At 37.0% G+C, this 17,740-nt stretch overlaps 1 protein-coding gene across 5 annotated transcripts in view; it reads left to right on the top strand.

Moving 5' to 3' along the window:
- Positions 1-17,740, top strand: part of RASAL2 (RAS protein activator like 2) — a 398,007-nt gene that overhangs the window by 296,145 nt on the left and 84,122 nt on the right. For all 5 annotated transcript variants that reach the window (XM_073011743.1, XM_073011742.1, XM_073011741.1 and 2 more), the window contains one exon: positions 3,934-4,040. In XM_073011743.1, coding sequence (XP_072867844.1) covers positions 3,934-4,040 — 107 coding nt within the window. The remainder of the gene's footprint in view (positions 1-3,933; positions 4,041-17,740) is intronic.

Here is a 17,740-nt window from a genome sequence, read left to right as displayed (position 1 = left end):
AACACGTCTGCCCCAGTTCCTCTCAGACTTTATCTCCTACTATTTGTTCCCACTCACTGACATCAATCCCATTGACCTCTTTGCTGCACTTTACCTTAGAAGCTTTGTGCTAGCCTCCCTCTACCTGTAGTCTTCTTCCCTGTTAAACCTGCAAGACTGACTTCTTACCTCCTAAAGTATTGACTCATACCTCACCTTTGCAATGCAACTACCTATTTAAAATTACTCTACTTCTTCATCTCCCTGACTACTTTTTATTTCCCCCAAAACACTTGTCACCTTCTAACTTACTCCTTAGCGTCCTCCAAAATACATGATAGGAATTTTTGGCATTTATTCCCTGGTAAGTGAACCAAAGGCAGTGTATACACTATTAGGTTCTAAGGCAGAAATTGACTTCTGTTTGTTGAACAGGAATATCCTCCACCAAAAGTACATTTTCCCCTATAATTATCCAGTTTTCAATTTCTTTGCCACACTTTCCAAAGAAAGCGCATTGACATAGAGGAAAATGTGTATGTTGAGGAAATGATACTATTTTGGATTTTAAAAGGTTCTTCCTCCCAGAAAGCTAACTTTGCATCAAAGCATATAAACTCATTAATCTTGTCTTTATCTCTGTTTGGTCTGGATAACCCAGTTTATTAAATGGTGAAGACTGGGACAGAAAAGGTGAAATGGCTTACACAGAATCGTACATATCGTTGGTAGAGCTGCTAAGAAAAACATCCAGATGTTCTCTTTGTTCAATACATCATTCTATATGCGGCTCTATTGGAGGTTTTCTCTCATCAATATAAGTCGTCACATCATCTGAGGTCATATCCAATGGCAAAGGAAATGAAGAGATAAATTTAAAACTAACCAGGCTTTTTATAACTCTTTTTGCCTTTCAATCTGAAGATGAAAAATATTATTTTTAGAGATGAGAAAGTGAGGCAGTTTCAGGCCTTTATCTGAAACAATATTGTATCTCTCTTGTCTCATCAGTCTTAGAGAATGAGCATAGTTTAAAATGACTGTAATTAAATATTGTCACTATGAAAAGAATATTAATTTTACAGCAGGTGAAAATAATGGAATAGTATGTAGCATGAGTGGGGGTAGAGGATACAGCTGTCTAATTTTGGTCTACTGGAACTAGTATAGATTTTCCTTCAAACTGAGCAGAAATGCAGCTCTTAGAGCATAGTAGCAACTTTCCTTTCTGCTTACAGATTTAAAGTTAAAGGCACAAGTTTAATATGCAGTCCATCCTGTGACTAATCCAGCAGGTTGCTCCTTCCGCTCTTGCTAATGCTACTACCTTGCTTCTAAGTGGACATTGGTACTTGGGGTATTTATTTTTCTGTATGCTTTGAAGTAGTTATGAATCTTCTGAGAACTAAAGAACTGGGATTCTCCAATGGCCTATTCTACACGAGCAGATGAGTGGTATTATTGTGGGGGTTGAGAAAGCGGCTGTAAACTTCTTTTCGTTAGGTGATTTAGCTTACCTTATTTCTTTTCTTTCCCCTCTTTAGTGGAAATTGTTCAAACTTCAGGAATGATTTAATATCTTCTTTCTGGACCCAATAATGCATCCTATAAGCTACATCAGCATTGTATTTTTTCCCCATGATACAGAAAGAGAATTTAAAAAAAGAAAAAAACAGAAGTATAACAATACCGTATTTATTAGAGTTTGAAACGTGGCCACTAATTTTAGTCAATATAATTTCAAATAGTTAAAAGCCTTGAAACATATTCATTTAATGAGTTTGTATGCCCGAAAGCTAAAATTGGATGTTTGGAAGAAAGTGAGGAAATTAATTTCAGTTTTTTTCCTTAGCCAGAACATTGCAAATTAAGGAAATGGTTTACTAGATCATTTTATCCCAGCTAATGAAACTTATTTTTCTTCCAGTTTGGTTTCTCTGTCAATTATTCAGAAATTAAAATATACTATATTGTAATATTAAATCTCCAGTATCTTCTAATTTGATATGAGGTTACCTTTATAGGTAATTATTAGAGGAAAGGTGAGATTTCTTTTCTACCTTCACCAGCCCCATTCCCTGCCTGCCTTGCCCCTAGCCACGTAGAGTCATCTAACTTAGGTAATTACTCTGTAAAGTCATATTCCTGAAGTCTGGAAGTCTTTCTGTTCAATGTGCTCCAACAAGCTGATTTACTTAAATTCAGTGCTTTGTGCCATTCCCATGAATCTGAGCTAATTATGCTGCCATTTTTCAGAGATGTGCATTAGAAGTCATGTGTGCCTAATTCTGAAAACGGCTTTGTACATTAAGGCTCATTTAACTAGCAATGGTTAGAGAGAAGTTAAGGGACTTAGAGTTACTGGTCTTAATTTTAAAATACAGTAGTAGTATGGAACTCTCTTGCACTGCAAGCATATAAGATGCTATGTTGTCAGCCTCTGAATCTTTAGGAATGTTCCAATTTGGCTTATGCCTTACCAGTCAAGATGTCACAGAGAAGGTGTGTTTAGTCATGGAAAAGAAAATCAGTGTCCAGCATGCAAAGATAGTACATTTTCATAGGAGGAATTGATTTGTGTGCATTACTGGGTCTATGTAAAATGGTGTCCTTTTGGCACTAGCTGAATATACATTTCAGTAAATGTTTTTTCTTGCTGCAGATTAGTGTAATACAGTGAAATTTTCAGTAACTGAGGGAAGGCAGTGGTTGGGCGTCTGTTAATAGCCCGAAAGTAACTAATGAGGATGTGCAGTCAGAACGATTGATTGAATAGCTGCAGTCCTGTGTGTTTCTTTCTTGCTTGCTCTCTCCGCAAGCTGTGGAGAGGGAGGGGGAAGAGCAAGACACAGAGAGGGAGCGAGAGAAAAAACGCTCTCTCTTAAGTGGAAGTAGCACGGATCCCAGGGGCCAGGAGGCCAGAAATGGAAGTTTAAACTGCATCTATCTTTTAAAGGGAGAACAGCAGGAATCAAAATGTCAGTCTGCGGAGTTACAGTTTACTCCTTATTTTCTAAGATCTGGAAGATAGCACAGAATACTTTTTTTAGGATGTGGCTTTTTTTTTCCTTGTCCATGTTGAGATTATCTAATGTTATCTGAGAAGCTGGATTCCTTTATGTCTGTCAGTTGAAGTGGCGATGGGAAGCAGTTGTGATAAAGGTATAATACCTATATATCTATCATCTATGTGTGCGTGTGTATGTGTATATATATACACATGTATATATATATCACTCTATGAAAAAATCTTAAAAATGTAGCCTTAATACAGTATATAGTAATTAAATAGGAGAAGATCACATTATCTGCAAAATCCTCAGCTTGTTAGGTCAGTTTGAACAGATTTAGGATTCCAGAGTAAGATCTTAGTAAGGTCATATTGCCAGAACAAGGAGAAGCTGATCTATTTTTATATCTGCATAGGCATATATGTTATTTTATCTTGGCAGCAGCTTTCAGTCTTCTCATGGCCCTTTTGTTGCAGTCTGGTGAATCATCTTATCTGCACAGAACTAACTTTGACCTTTGTGCAAACACCATCAAATCATATGCAACATTAGACTATATTTTGTTCACAAGAATATTAGAATTTCCATTTTATTCTATTAACTCCTACATTGCTAACACATAGAGAAGTAGATTTATATACTGTGAGATGCAACTACTAAGTGAACTTAAAGATATTAAACATAGCTCAGAGGAAATTATTTTTATATGTGCTCAGATGAAAATATAGTCTGTCACACTAAAGCAGATTCTTAACTGTGACCAAGTCTCTCTAGTGTCTTGATAGTTTAAGCACCTCAAAGATAGACAAATTATGTGAGATAGAATGTAATGTACCTTTAAAGCATGCTGGTTTGTTGTGAAAAACCAATAACTTTACAGTTTAGTGGAATATCCTAAATTTGGGGTTCTTAATGATGTTTCAGCCTTCCTCCTTTCTTCCAGAGGTACCAGCAGAAAGGTCCCCTCGTAGACGCAGTATCTCAGGGACCAGTACATCAGAGAAACCCAACTCCATGGACACTGCAAATACCTCACCCTTCAAAGTACCAGTAAGTGTTTATCTTCTTTATAAGAATATTTTACCTTTCTCCTTTCTTCTTAGAGTTAGAGACAGCTACTAAGGAATCCAAACATTTTTCTCTTCAAGAATTTCTTTATAATTCTGTGATTAAAGGACAGACTCATCAACTTGTATAAATTAACTGTGGTTAATATCAACTACTTTTTTTTTTTTTTTTTTTTTTGAGACGGAGTCTCAATCTGTCAGCCAGGATGGAGTGCTGTGGCACAATAACACTCACTGCAGCCTCCACCTGCCAAGTTCAAACAATTCTCCTGCCTCAGCCTCCAGAGTAGCTGGGATTACAGGCACATGCCATCATGCCCAGTTAATTTTTGTGCTTTTAGTAGAGGCAGGGTTTTACCACGTTGGCTAGGCTGGTCTCAAACTCCTAACCTCAAGTGATACACCCGCCTCGGCCTCCCAAAGTGTTGGGATTCCAGGCTTCAGCCACCATGCCCGGCTGTCCACTACTTTCAGTATAATATTTATGAGGTTTTAGGGAATATTATTTTTACTCACGGGGTACTCACAAAATATGTAAAAATATTCACAAAATATGAATAAGTTCATATTCCTTTCAACTGTAGAGTTCAAATCCTTGTAGACATTTTTTTACCAAGTTGCTAGCAAAAACCTATCACAATGCTGTAAATGAGCTGGTGGGAGGTTTTTTTAGGAATGGGATGTAATTTTTTTTATTTTTCAAAGCTGGAGCATAAGCAGAGAGTGCTGAGACTCATAAAGTTGCAGACTAAATTCACAGAGAATTAGACAATTGTGAATTCTAATCCTAAGACTTGGTCTGCGCTTTGCTTAAGCTATCTTTTAGATGACCATGGAAGTGCTTAAGAAATACCTTCAAAGAAAGTAACTGCTTAAATTGACCAGGCAGTATTGAGAATCAGCATTAAATACAAAAGAGGCTGGGCTCAGTGGTTCACACTGTAATCCTAGCATCTTGGGAGACTGAGGTGGGAGGATTGCTTGAGGCCAGGAGTTCAAGACCAGCCTAGGCAACATAGTGAGACCCTGCCTTTATAAAAAATGAAAAAAAAAAAAATTAGCTGGGCATAGTAGTGTGTGCTTATGGTCCCAGGGGAGGCCAAGGTAGGAAGATTGCTTGTGCCTAAGAGGTCAAGACTGCAGTGAGCCATAATTGTGCCACTGCACTCAAGCTTGGGCCACAAAACAAGACCCATCTCTTTATTTTTTTTTTTTTTTTTTTTTTTTTTTTTTTTTGAGACGGAGTCTTGCTCTGTCACCCAGGCTGGAGTGCAGTGGCCGGATCTCAGCTCACTGCAAGCTCCGCCTCCCGGGTTCCCGCCATTCTCCTGCCTCAGCCTCCCGAGTAGCTGGGACTACAGGCGCCCGCCACCACGCCCGGCTAGTTTTTTGTAATTTTTAGTAGAGATGGGGTTTCACTGTGTTAGCCAGAATGGTCTCGATCTCCTGACCTCGTGATCCACCCGTCTCGGCCTCCCAAAGTACTGGGATTACAGGCTTGAGCCACCGCGCCCGGCCGACCCATCTCTTTAAAGAAAAAAAAGTACTGAGATGGAAGGGTCATATGTGATCAGGTCAGCTGACCATCAGTTACAGACCTATTTTGGACTTTTTTGATATAACTGTGAGTAACCAATATTTTAAATCACCTATTTTCTTGGATAAGAAATATATTTATTTCCTAATCATATCATTTTATTAAAATTAATTATTTTTATACTTGAAAAGAATTGCTTCATGAGATTAGTCATTATTCTAGGCACAATGAAAATCAGTATAAGGTAGAAATAGAATTTTCTATTTGGAATAAAAAAGATTTCTCTTAATTCAGCCAAATTAATATGGTATAGTCTGTCTTTATTCTAATACTTTTTTAAAAGTTGGGATGACCTTTTAAGTGGAACTGATTTTTTGACATATATAAATTGGCATTCATTCATAAGATAACCAAAATGAGTGTTTTATTTTGTGTTAACCCTGAGGAGCAAGATTTTCCCTTGTTGTATCTCAGGATACAACTCTTGAAGAGTTTATGAATAGCAGTTACTGTGAAACCTTTCAAATTTTTACAAATGTTCTCATTTTCAAAGATTACAAGCAAGTATTGGATTAATATTCTAAGCAAATTATGACAGGAATTTTAAAATATCAGATTTAGTGTCTTTTACTACATTTTTTGTTCCATAAACATAGCTACCTATTTTTTATTTTATTTTTCTCATGAATGAAGAAAAACATTTATTTTTCACCTCCTCCTCTTGTTTTTTGATGATGCAGAAAGAATAGAGTAAAACTGACTGTCAGTATGCAAAGTTTGGTGAAAAGGATTGAGTTAGAATTTGAAGTTTTCACACCATCATGCTAGAATGGAATGGTGACTCTTAAATTTTTTTGAAAAAGTTGGTAACAGGATGAATATCCCTCTGCAATCTGGTAACGTCAAAGCATATCCTATATTGAGTCTAAAGTTCATGGCCAGGCTTTGAAAATCTGAATTAATTAAGAACCATAATTTTTATTTAAGTTGATGACTAATTTAAGATGTATCTTAATATGACTAATAATTCTTGAGTGAAAATTATAAACATAATGATAAACACATATGAAAGCTAACATTACTTACAAACCACTTACTCTTCTGGCAATCTCAACCATGTTGTAGATTTAGAAATAATGAGGGAAGAAAAGGGCCTCTGACTAGCAAATGACAGTCACAAAGCCCATGCACCCATGCACTTAACTCTCTAGGAGAATGTAACCATTCACAGGACCTCACCTAAAGAGTTTTCTGAAAAATAACCATTAGAACACACTGATTACAACAACAACAAAGAAATGTCAGTAAGTAAAAGGACGAGGCAGAGAAAATGAAAAGCAGAGAATGATAAAAACAATCCAAATTCACTTAGGATAAAGGCAAACAGCCTTACATTTAAATTAGACCTTAAGGATATTACTGTGTTCCAGGGTGGTCTATAGTGCAGAAATCAACATTGATAATAATGATCCTGAGTCATCAAGAAAAAGTGAGATTATATTTATTTTGCTATTTTTTTTAAAAGTGGAACTGTGTTATATGACATGTGTCCATTGAGAATATTTAAAATGTTGAAGATATGTGATGTTTATAAAACTTGTTATCCAGAAAAGTGGTTTGTGAAGTACCTCATTCCTTGATCATGCTAGATAAATAATTTATATGTTTTTTAAAGAGAAATCAAAATATGCTGGCTAAATGAGGCACTGCAGTACTTGGATATCTGTAAAAATACATTGTATTTTGTTTTTAATTTTCATGTAATACCAATAGTAGTGTGATTTACATCACTTAAATATATATTACTAATTAGAAGAATGTCTAATTTTCAGGTCAACACACAATACATTTATAATTAATATCACAGTGTACTCTCCGAATTTGGGAAAGCAGTACAAAGAGGAGTCAGACTTTGAGATATTTAACTTAGAGTTGTTTATACAATATCTCAGATCGTTTCTATGTTAACTTGATGAAGAGACAGAACCAGTATTTTACCACAAGTACCAGTGGTTCCAGGATTCAGATGTCATTACTATGGTGAGCAGTAGGTTTACCACTCATCAGTTGGACCCCAAAATTATAGTAGTGGACCCTCAAAAAGGACCTTATTCTTCCAAGCTCCATTTTCAGACTTACTGAGAGCAGATAAAATAGATTTTAACAAGTCCTAAATGAAATTATTTACAATGACACACTTATTGAATGCTTACTTTGGGCAAAGTATTGACGATTCATCAGTTGATACCTTCTTGGCATACTGTGCTTGGTACAACAAAGTTTTCCATTCTGAGACCCTATATATAGCCTAGTAGCACGAGATAGAAAAATGACCAGATTCATAAATAGGTGAGCATGGTAACACAAGTTATTAGTAGCCCAATGTGTAAGTTAAGGCTTTGACAAGGAGCAGCATTTGAGCAGAGTTTCAAAGGCTGAAAAAAAATAATTGACAGGGTAAGAAAGTACTCCAGGCTGCGGGAATGGCTTTTTTGATAGACACACAGTCATGGGATGACTGGTGCTTCCAGGGATTATAGAAAGAACTCAGTGAGACAGGAATTGAAAAGTATGTGAGCAAAAATGGCAGGTGAGAGGACCGGAAAGGTAGGTGGGGGCAAGACTGTGATTAAGTTTGTTCATCAAACTTAACTAAATTATACTTGCTGCTGAAGCATTAAAGATGTGTTTATTGGAATATTTGCCTTTGGCTCTAAAGCTAAACAAAGTGGCATGAATACTGTGAAATATGGGTAAATTACTTGACTCTTCTCCTAAGTGAGTCTTTTTTCCTCTTGTTGTCACTATTCCAACTCAGGGTGATAGGTAAGGGGCTATCATTCAATAGAAGGCCAGCCCAGCACTCACCCCTGGCCTTTCAGCTGATACTACTGATTTTTCTAGAATAATATTTAGCCTTAAGGAGATCAAGGAGAAGCCAGAGGGTAAAGATCACTCATATCCTGCTGGTTGATGCCAAGTAAGGCAGAAAGAAGAATAACCATAACAGTGAGCTGAAAGCAGGGAACCCCGAAAAACCTTTGTAAGTCTTCCTCATTCACAAAAATTTATACTTTTAAAAACTTAAAATAGGCAACTGGTACAGCAGGGTATTCATGTATAATAACATTCAAAATGAGGGAAGAAGAGGAAATTTATTTGGCTACTGAACCTATAAGTTAACGCAGTGTCTTGGTTTTCAGCAATATTTAAATGTATTTGTACTCTTATCTATCATAGCCGTAAGAAAAAGTAGTGATCTACAGCAGTGGTCCCCAACCTTTCTGGCACCAGGGACCAGTTTTGTGGAAGACAGTTTTTCCACGGACCAGGGTTGGATTGTGGGGGATGGTTTGGGGGTGATTCAAATGCATTACCTTTATTGTGCACTTTATTTCTGTTATTATTAGGTTGTAATATATAATGAAATAATTATACAACTCACCATAACGTAGAATCAGTGGGAACCCTGAGTTTGTTTTTCTGCAACTAGATGGTCCCATCTGGGGGTGATGGTAGACAGTGACAGATCCTTAGGCAGTACATTCTCATCAGGAACACACAACCTAGATCCCTCACATGCACGGTTCACAATAGGGTATGTGCTTCTACGAGAATCTAATGCCACCGCTGATCTGGCAGGAGGCAGAGCTCAGGCTGCAAGTGTTGGGGAGCAGCTGTAAATACAGATGATGTTTTACTCACTCACCTGCCGCTCACCTCCTGCTGTGCCGCCCAGTTCCTAACAGGCCACAGACCAGTACTGGTCCATGGCCCTGGGGTTGAGGACCCCGGTCTACAGGAGAGTTTCTTCTTTCCTTCATTCTCATTCATATTTCTTCACACATACTGTAATTCCAGTTGCAATTATTTGTTTGTAGGTCTCTGTTCCTCATTAGACAACAGATATCTGTTCCGGTCATCTTCATAACTACCCCAGTGCCTAACACAGTACCTCCCACAGAGCAAACATTCAACAAATAATTGTTGAATAGATAAAATATGCATGAATTATCAAAGACCAGAATCAAATGAGTTTATCTCACATATATTCTCTTGATATTACTCATAATGTCTCTAGTCAAATGGAATATTAAATATTTAATTACATGTAATAAACATTTAATAAGAGATTATGTAGGATAAGAGTATACCTGGCAGCATGGATAGATTTTTTTCTTTAAAGAGACATTTAATTAATATTTGAAATTCAGAACTATGGTGTTTTGGTTATATAGTGTATACTTTGTCTACTTATATTGGTAACTGAAACTACATAGAATTCTTTATTATTTAATGATTTGTTTCTGTGGCTATTTCTTGGAACCTTTCAGGTGTTATACATATGTATAAATTCACAATGTTTTTGCACATCTGAGTTTTGACTGTTCTTCAAAAACAGCTTTAGTCATTTGACATTTTCTCCTCTTTGAAAGATCATTTTTCATTTTTTCTTTAATATCGTGCTAGACTGTCATTTAAATGAAATTACTGGGATGATGAGGAACAATTGAATACATAATGAAAAGTTATCCAGGTACATACTTAAGTTTAATTCGGAAAGAGAAAATGATTGTGTCTTGTGATTGTGTATATTTGTTTCACAGTGCCTGATATTTTGGAACAGGCTTCTTTCTTTATACTCTATTTATAAAGTGACTATTGATATTTATGATTTTTAAAATCACTTCTACTTATATGATACCATCAGTTTGGCTTTGGCTAAGGGGGAGCTGCTTGTGTTCTGGGCCAGGTGCTAGGTTTAGTGTTCTGATTTTCATAACACAATAGTCTAAGTTGGCCTTTCATGTAAGTATAACATAATACAGTTGCAGCTGCTTCGTTTGTGTTTGCTTTGAGCTTGCCTCTGAAAGAATTCAGGCACCAAAAATTATGCCAAGACAACCAGAAAGCATAATTGAACTAAGGCAGTAGCTGAGTATTCCTGTGTAACTCTCCATGTGCTCTTGTCACTGTGACACCTAAGCATTCCCAATCAAATAAATATACTAGAAACAAAACATTGTCAAAAAACCAAACCTTTACATAATATTTAGAAGAAAGTAAAGCCCTGGGAAATAAGATATAGACTAAAGTCCTGTGTAAAAAGAAATGTGTCTTAAGTATCGCGATGATCAGATTCAATTGCTATTGGTTTCTGTTTTGGATCCTCTATAAGATCCTATGTAAGTGTTTTTCCATGTTAAACAAAGAGACGGAAAACTTCACGTCCACTATTTAATAAAGACTAATAAGTGTCCATTGTCCGAACCAGGGGTTTTCAACTCTGGCCATATGTAAAAATCACCTAAGGAACTTCAAAAAATATACTGATGCTTAGACTCCACCTCAGACCAGTTAAATCAAAATTTCTAGATGAGAGCCCAGTCTTCTGTATTTTTTTAAAGGTCCGAGATGATTCTAATATGCAGCTAGGGTTGTAAACCATTTGTCTAAATGATTGCTAAAGTATTAGGAACTCATTTTAGTCAGTGTCTTACCTGTGAATATCAGTGCTTTCTTTGCTACCTTCAAGTCTGACGTAGGAAACTAAGAAGCAGTATTTTCTCAGTGGCCTTTGTTACTGATATACTAATTGCTGCATTGCCTATTAGTTGCCCTTCTGTGTTTGCCATGATCAGTTCAGATGACCAATGTAAATTTACAAAATACTTGCTTTACCTCTGACCAGCCTAAGAATCTCAGATTTTAGGGTGAAATATTGAAATTCAATTCATAGCATCCAAGCTACAAAACAATTTCAACTTTCGTATTCTCAGTGTTATTGTATTCCAGGAGGATATTTAAAACTTATTTTCCATGATGCTCAAAGACTCTGTATCCGTGTTTCTTCCCTCTTTTCACTAATCATATGCATGGAGTTAAAATCCATAATAGGATTGCCCTCCAGTGAGACCTATTTTAATGAACAGTATATACATATATATATATACACACACACACACGTGTATGAATATATAAATATAAATATATTCATCGTATGTCTATGAAAATGTTATTACCAAAGGTAGAAATCATATAATAATCATGGGGATGTCAGAAAATTATGGCCTGTAGATATTAACTATATCTTTAAGTCATTTTGTAATCAGAAAGGGCATAATTTTAAAATCCTCTAATGATAAATATCTTAGAAAATATATAATTTAGAACCAAGGGGCTCAGAGCAGAGAAAAAAAAAAAAAGAATAAGGTTAGATACAACTCCTTAAGGAAACAGGGTGGGAACTGGCAAATACCTGGAGGAAAAGAGAGCAGGCTTGGTTAGGAAATACTGCCAAGACTCTAAACTTGAAAGAATTAAAGAATGAGGGAAGTCCTCCTCAATCTGTGGTAATTCCTAGAAATGGGCTTGCAGCAGCACTAACTACTGGAGATTCCAACTTACCCTACCCAGGAGAAGAGGGCTGTTTGAGAGAGAGGATGATACTCACAGCTCATTCTTATAGATGATGTACCATAAACCCCTTTCCTCTCAAAGCAAAGATATTTCTCCTCAGCTTTAATGAGCAAGGGGAAACACAAGACCTCTCACTTCACAATGAGGAATAAACATTTTGAAGGCCTAATGCCCACTTAAGGGAGCATATAATTAGCTACTAAGTATAACCTCTTTTATAGAAGTTCTGAAGCCAGAGTGTAGAAAAGAAAATTTGCCACCTTCATGATTAAGCTAGAGTTAGCTATGCAAAAAAATATATATATATTTTGCTCTTCTCAGCTGTACTTATACTCAGCAAGGTATGAGAATTGCTGGTAAACAATAATACCTGTGGTGTGCCTTTCTACCATAAGGCCCTTTAATTTCATAACCAATGCTGGTACCATTCCGCTGGATTTTTAAATGCTTTGTTTCTTTTATATTGAACATCTACTAATTTCAATTTAAAGAAACTTCATTCCAACAGTATTATTTTATTATAATATCAATACAAAATTTTTTGTCAGATTGTTGAGTAGCTGGTAAAAAAAAAAGAAAGAAAAGGCTGTAGAAGAATTTGAATAGCCATTTCTCCAAAGAAAATATACAAATGGTCAATACACACATGAAAAGATGGTCAATATCATTAGTCATTAAGAAAATACAAATCAAAACCACAATGAAATACCACTTGATGCCCACTAGGATGACCACAATCAAAAAGAGAGACAATAATAAGTATTGGTGAGAATGTGGAGAAATTGGAATGTAAAATGGTATGGCCACTTTGACAGCTCCTCAAAACATTACATATAGAGTTTGTATATGACGTAGCAATTCTACTTTCAGGTATATACACAAGAAAATTGAAAATATATGTCCACATAAAATGTACATAGATGTTTATAGCAGCATTATTTATGATAGCCACAAAGTAGTCATAACCCAAATGTCTATCAACTGAAGAACAGATATAGAAAATATGATTTAACCATACAGTGGCTTATTATTCAGCCATGAAAAAGGAATGAGATACTGATACATGCCACAACATGAATGAACCTTGAAAATATTATGCTAAGTGAAAGAAGCCATACACAAAAGGCCACATGTTGTATGATTCCGTTTATATGAGATGTTCAGAATAGGCAAATCTATATAGACCAAAAAAGAGATTAGTGTTTCTCATGAGCTGGGTGAGGGAGAAATGGGAAGTGACTGCTAATGGGCATAGGGTTTCTTTTTAGGTAATGAAAGTGTTCAGGAATTAGACTTTGGTGATGGTTGCACAGCTTTGGGGATATACAAAAACCACTGAGTTGCATCTTTTATTTTTTACTGATTTTTTTTTAGATAGGGTCTCGCTCTGTCACCCAGGTTGGACTGCAATGGCACGATCATGGCTCACTGCAGCCTCAACCACCCAGGCTCAAACGAACCTCCCACCTCAGCTGTGAAGCTGGAACCATAAGCGCATGCCACTGCACCTGGCTAATTTTTTTTTTTTTTTTTTTTTTTTTTTTAACTTTTGGAGAGATGGGATCTTGCTTATGTTGCCCAGGTTTGTCTCAAACTCCCAGGCTCAAGCGGTCGTCCTGCTTTGGTCTTCTAAAGTGCTGGGATTACAGGCATGAGTCACCATGCCCAACAGAGTTGCACGCTTTAAAAGGGTGAATTTATGATATATGAATTATATCTCAGTAAAACTTTTTAAAAAGTAAAACACCAGGCTTAGAAGACTTAGGATAAAAAATTTGAAAATATTATTAACACTTTACTATTGATTATAAATTGAAATAATGTTTTAGATATATTTTAGATATGTAATATATTACATATTGGCTGCTTATTTTATTTTCTACAGTTTTTTTTAGGTAATCATTACTGATACTTTGCATATTTGCATTTTTATACAAACTACCATAATTTGGCCTACTATAAGGGAGATAGTACTATCTACGTTTACTCAAGGATGTAGAAATAGAAGCATAATATTTAGTTTAAAGGGAAAAAAGCTAATTTACAGTAGTGTAATATATGTGGAATATTTTTTAATTTTTACAAATTATCAACAAATTTTTATGTCTTCATATTTGTATAGCATATGTTATAGTTTCTTCTATAAATTCATACCTGTTAAATTGTTTGACCTTTTGTATTTTTAATACAGTCCACCTGTGCCTCTGCATTCTTATAAGATGTCTTATATATGGGTTTGTTTAATGGGATAATGCTGAGATTTCATATTAGAGGAGTGTTTTTATGATATTTGTATAGCAATGAAATTAATATCAACAAATCAGGAAATAGAAAAGGATGCTGTTTTGGCAAACATTCTTTCATTCAGTCCTCTGTATTATACTATGGCTTGGTTCTAATGTCCCATGGTAATTTAAACTCAGCTTGCCCCAAACTGTATTTACTTTATGTTTTTCTTTAAACATTTTCCCTTGAATTTCCCTTTGTAGAGCTGCACATTTCTTCAGTTCTGAGAGCCAAAACCCTAAGAGTCATAAATACTCTTCCCTTTCTCTCAAATATTGTCACCAGATCTTGTCTACCTCTCTTCAAATTCATTCATTCCCTTTTCCAGCCCACTGCCATTTACTGACTTCACTTGTCAGTACTTTTGTGGTTCCTTCCCTGAACTAGTACCAGGGTCAGCTTTATAAGCATGAGACCAGTGCAGTACACAGGGCCTACACTTAGAAAGACTCTATGCATGAAGTTCAATGCTGTATGGTTGCCATCTCAAAGTTCTTAGTGATTGATCTCTGGATTTGTATTTTCTAAGTGAAGTTAAATGGGACAATGGAGCATTCATGGGGACCTTGGGCATGGTACCACCTCCTGCTGCCTTCCTGGAATGAATTATCTGTTGCCCACTTCCCCACTCCCTGATCTCATTCAACCTCCCTCTCTCTTCACCCAGACACAGCTGTCACTCTCTGACCCTGGCAGGGGCCTTTGCACAAGTGCGAGAAAGATAGGGATTAGACAGCACAACCCATGGTGTCTTGGAGCAGGGCTTGGTAAGGGCAGTCCTTGCCCCTGCCTGTCATCTCCAGGGATGTCTTACAGGTAGACAGAAGCCACAGCTGTGTTGGGGGAGTGAGGGTAGGGCAGGGGAGTGAAGGGACAAGCCTCTTGCCTATCTCCAAGCCAGGTACCTAGTGAGTTGCAGGGGCAGCCACGGGAAGGGAAGAAGCCTCAGCCTCCCTGCATGGTATGACACACAGGTTTGGTGGCTGGCATGGTAGAACCTGGTAGCCAGTAGACACCCACTGCTGAGTCATAGTCTGGGGCCCCTGGCACCTCTGAAGGTTTACACTTACCTGTAGTTTTTCCTGGTACTGGAGGAAGTGTAACATTAAATAGTAAATAAAAGGCAGCATGGCAAGTGGAGACAAAAACTACTGAAGAAAGGGGAAAGTTTCCTAATTTATAATAGGTTTAATGACATTGTCTTCCTGCTTTTTGAACAGTACCCCCAGCTTTTCATTTTGCACTGAGCCCCTCTAATTATGCTGCAGGTCCTGTCTAGTACAGTAGAGATTCTTAACTCATCTCCTGGTCTCCAATTCCTACTCATCAACTTTAGCCTTCGCTCTGCTACCAGAGTGGTCTCTAAAATCTAAACTCCATCATTACTTGGGCCTCCCTTGCTTGATGTCTTTTAGCTCTCTACGATTCCATGCCCATGAACAAGACTAGTTTCATACATTTTATTTGGCTTGCTCAGTGGTTTCTTCCTCCTCTCTCTTCCTTTCCCCTCCTCTTTCCCTTCATTTGAATGTCTTCAGACAGAACTACCTTTTACTTCAAAAAGTGTCAGTCACCTGCTGAAGGCTTTTGAGTTGAACTTGTGTTGCAGGATGATAAAACCAAAGTTAAATTGGCACTGAGAGCTTTCATTGTCTAATTTTTTACTGCCCTTCCAGACTCATTTCCTAATGCTCAGTATCCTCATTTTCACCCCCAACTCTCTTCAGTCCTGAGTTCCATCTTTACCAAATCTGGGAGTTCCCCAAGCAAGTTTTCTATGGTCTCTTTACACATTTCTGCCTAGGAAGTTCACCTTCCATCCTTGCTAAAAGTATTCTCATCCATTAAGACTCAATTCCAGTGTTTCCTTACCTCTTCTGGGCAGCATTAACCTTGGCTGTCTCTGTCCTTCCACAGGAGTGTACATTTATCCATTATAGCACCAACACTATTATATGGTAGGGTTGTCTTTCCTACTCTGTGATGTTCTAGTTGGTGGTCTCCAGAATAGGTTGTGTATACTTCAGAGGATACACAGACAATTCATTTGAGGGGGGTGCAGAAAGGAAATATATGTTTGATTTTTTTTTTAATTTGCTCTTTAAAAATTTTATGTTATTGAATGTTTTATAGTCATACATCAGAAAATCATTTTATAAGTATATTTTCTTAGGAAGGCACACTCAACAATATTTTATTTATTTCATAGTCAAAATTAATTAATTAATTTTGAGACGGAGTCTCAGTCACTCAGGCTGGAATGCAGTGGTATAATCTCAGCTCACTACAACCTCCGCCTCCCATGTTCCAGCGATTCTCCTGCCTCAGCTTCCCGAGTAACTGGGATTACAGGTACGTGCCACCATGCCTGGCTAATTTTTCTATTTTTAGTAGAGATGGGGTTTCACCGTGTTGGCCAGGCTGGTCTTGAACTCCTGACGTCAGGTGATCCACCCACCTCGGCCTCCCAAAGTGCTGGAATTACGGGCGTGAGCCATCCCACCCAGCCAATAGTCAAAATAATTTAGAAACCACTCTGCTAGAAGACAAGAACTGTATCTTATTCATCTCATAACTTCAGCACTGACCTTTTAGTTTTCCTAATCTGTTTATGAAAACTGATTTAATATATGGGTGGTATTCATGATTACCGAAAGTATGCACATTGCAAAGATATTGACCTCTTACGCCATAGTTTCTTCATCATTAGTTGGTCGTTTTTAATTAATCAACATTGTGTACTGGTTTTTATAAAGAGTCTATAATAAATCTGTTAAGTGAAATAGAATTAAGAAGGATGGAATGTAGTGTGTAGCAAGAACTTCTTTGGAAGTCCTGTGAGAATAATGATAGAGAAACTCATGGAGAGTATCTTAGTTTGCCTCTCATTTAAGGTATAATTGAATGTGTAAGAATGTGGTCTGCCTTTCAACTCTTTAAAAGTTCCATGAGGCTGGGCATGGTGGTACATGCCAGTAGTCCCAAGCTGCTTGGGAGCCTGAGGCAAGAGGTTCACTTGAGCCCAGGAGTTCAAGGCCGTAGTGCGGATGATCATTCTGTGAATAGCCGCTGAACTCCAGCTTGAGCAACATAGCAAGACCCCATCTCTAAAAAATACTAATACTAATAATAAATAAATTAAGGTAAATGGGGAAAAAACACAATACAGTCAGCAGAAGTGAAGATGAAAACCTGATAATCTGTCCTAGCTACCTGGGCTTACCTATTATGCAGTCAGTGAGACAGTTGTTATTCGTAAACTTTTTCATTAAAATAAGGTGGTTACAGTTGAAAAAGACCCTGAGCTTTTCTGATCATAAGATTTAGGGCCTGCGTCACCCTGCCTTTTTAACTCTGTCAGAGTGTCAGAACAAAGATTTCATATTATTAGGTTTCAAGGATTTGTACCTAGAATAGGCAAAGGAATGATAAAAGAACTG

Source organism: Chlorocebus sabaeus, chromosome 25, assembly GCF_047675955.1.
Source record: "Chlorocebus sabaeus isolate Y175 chromosome 25, mChlSab1.0.hap1, whole genome shotgun sequence".
In the NCBI taxonomy this organism is placed as follows: Eukaryota; Metazoa; Chordata; class Mammalia; order Primates; family Cercopithecidae; genus Chlorocebus; species Chlorocebus sabaeus.
The sequence above is the reverse complement of the archived record's forward strand: the minus strand, read 5'-3'. Positions and strand labels throughout refer to the sequence as shown.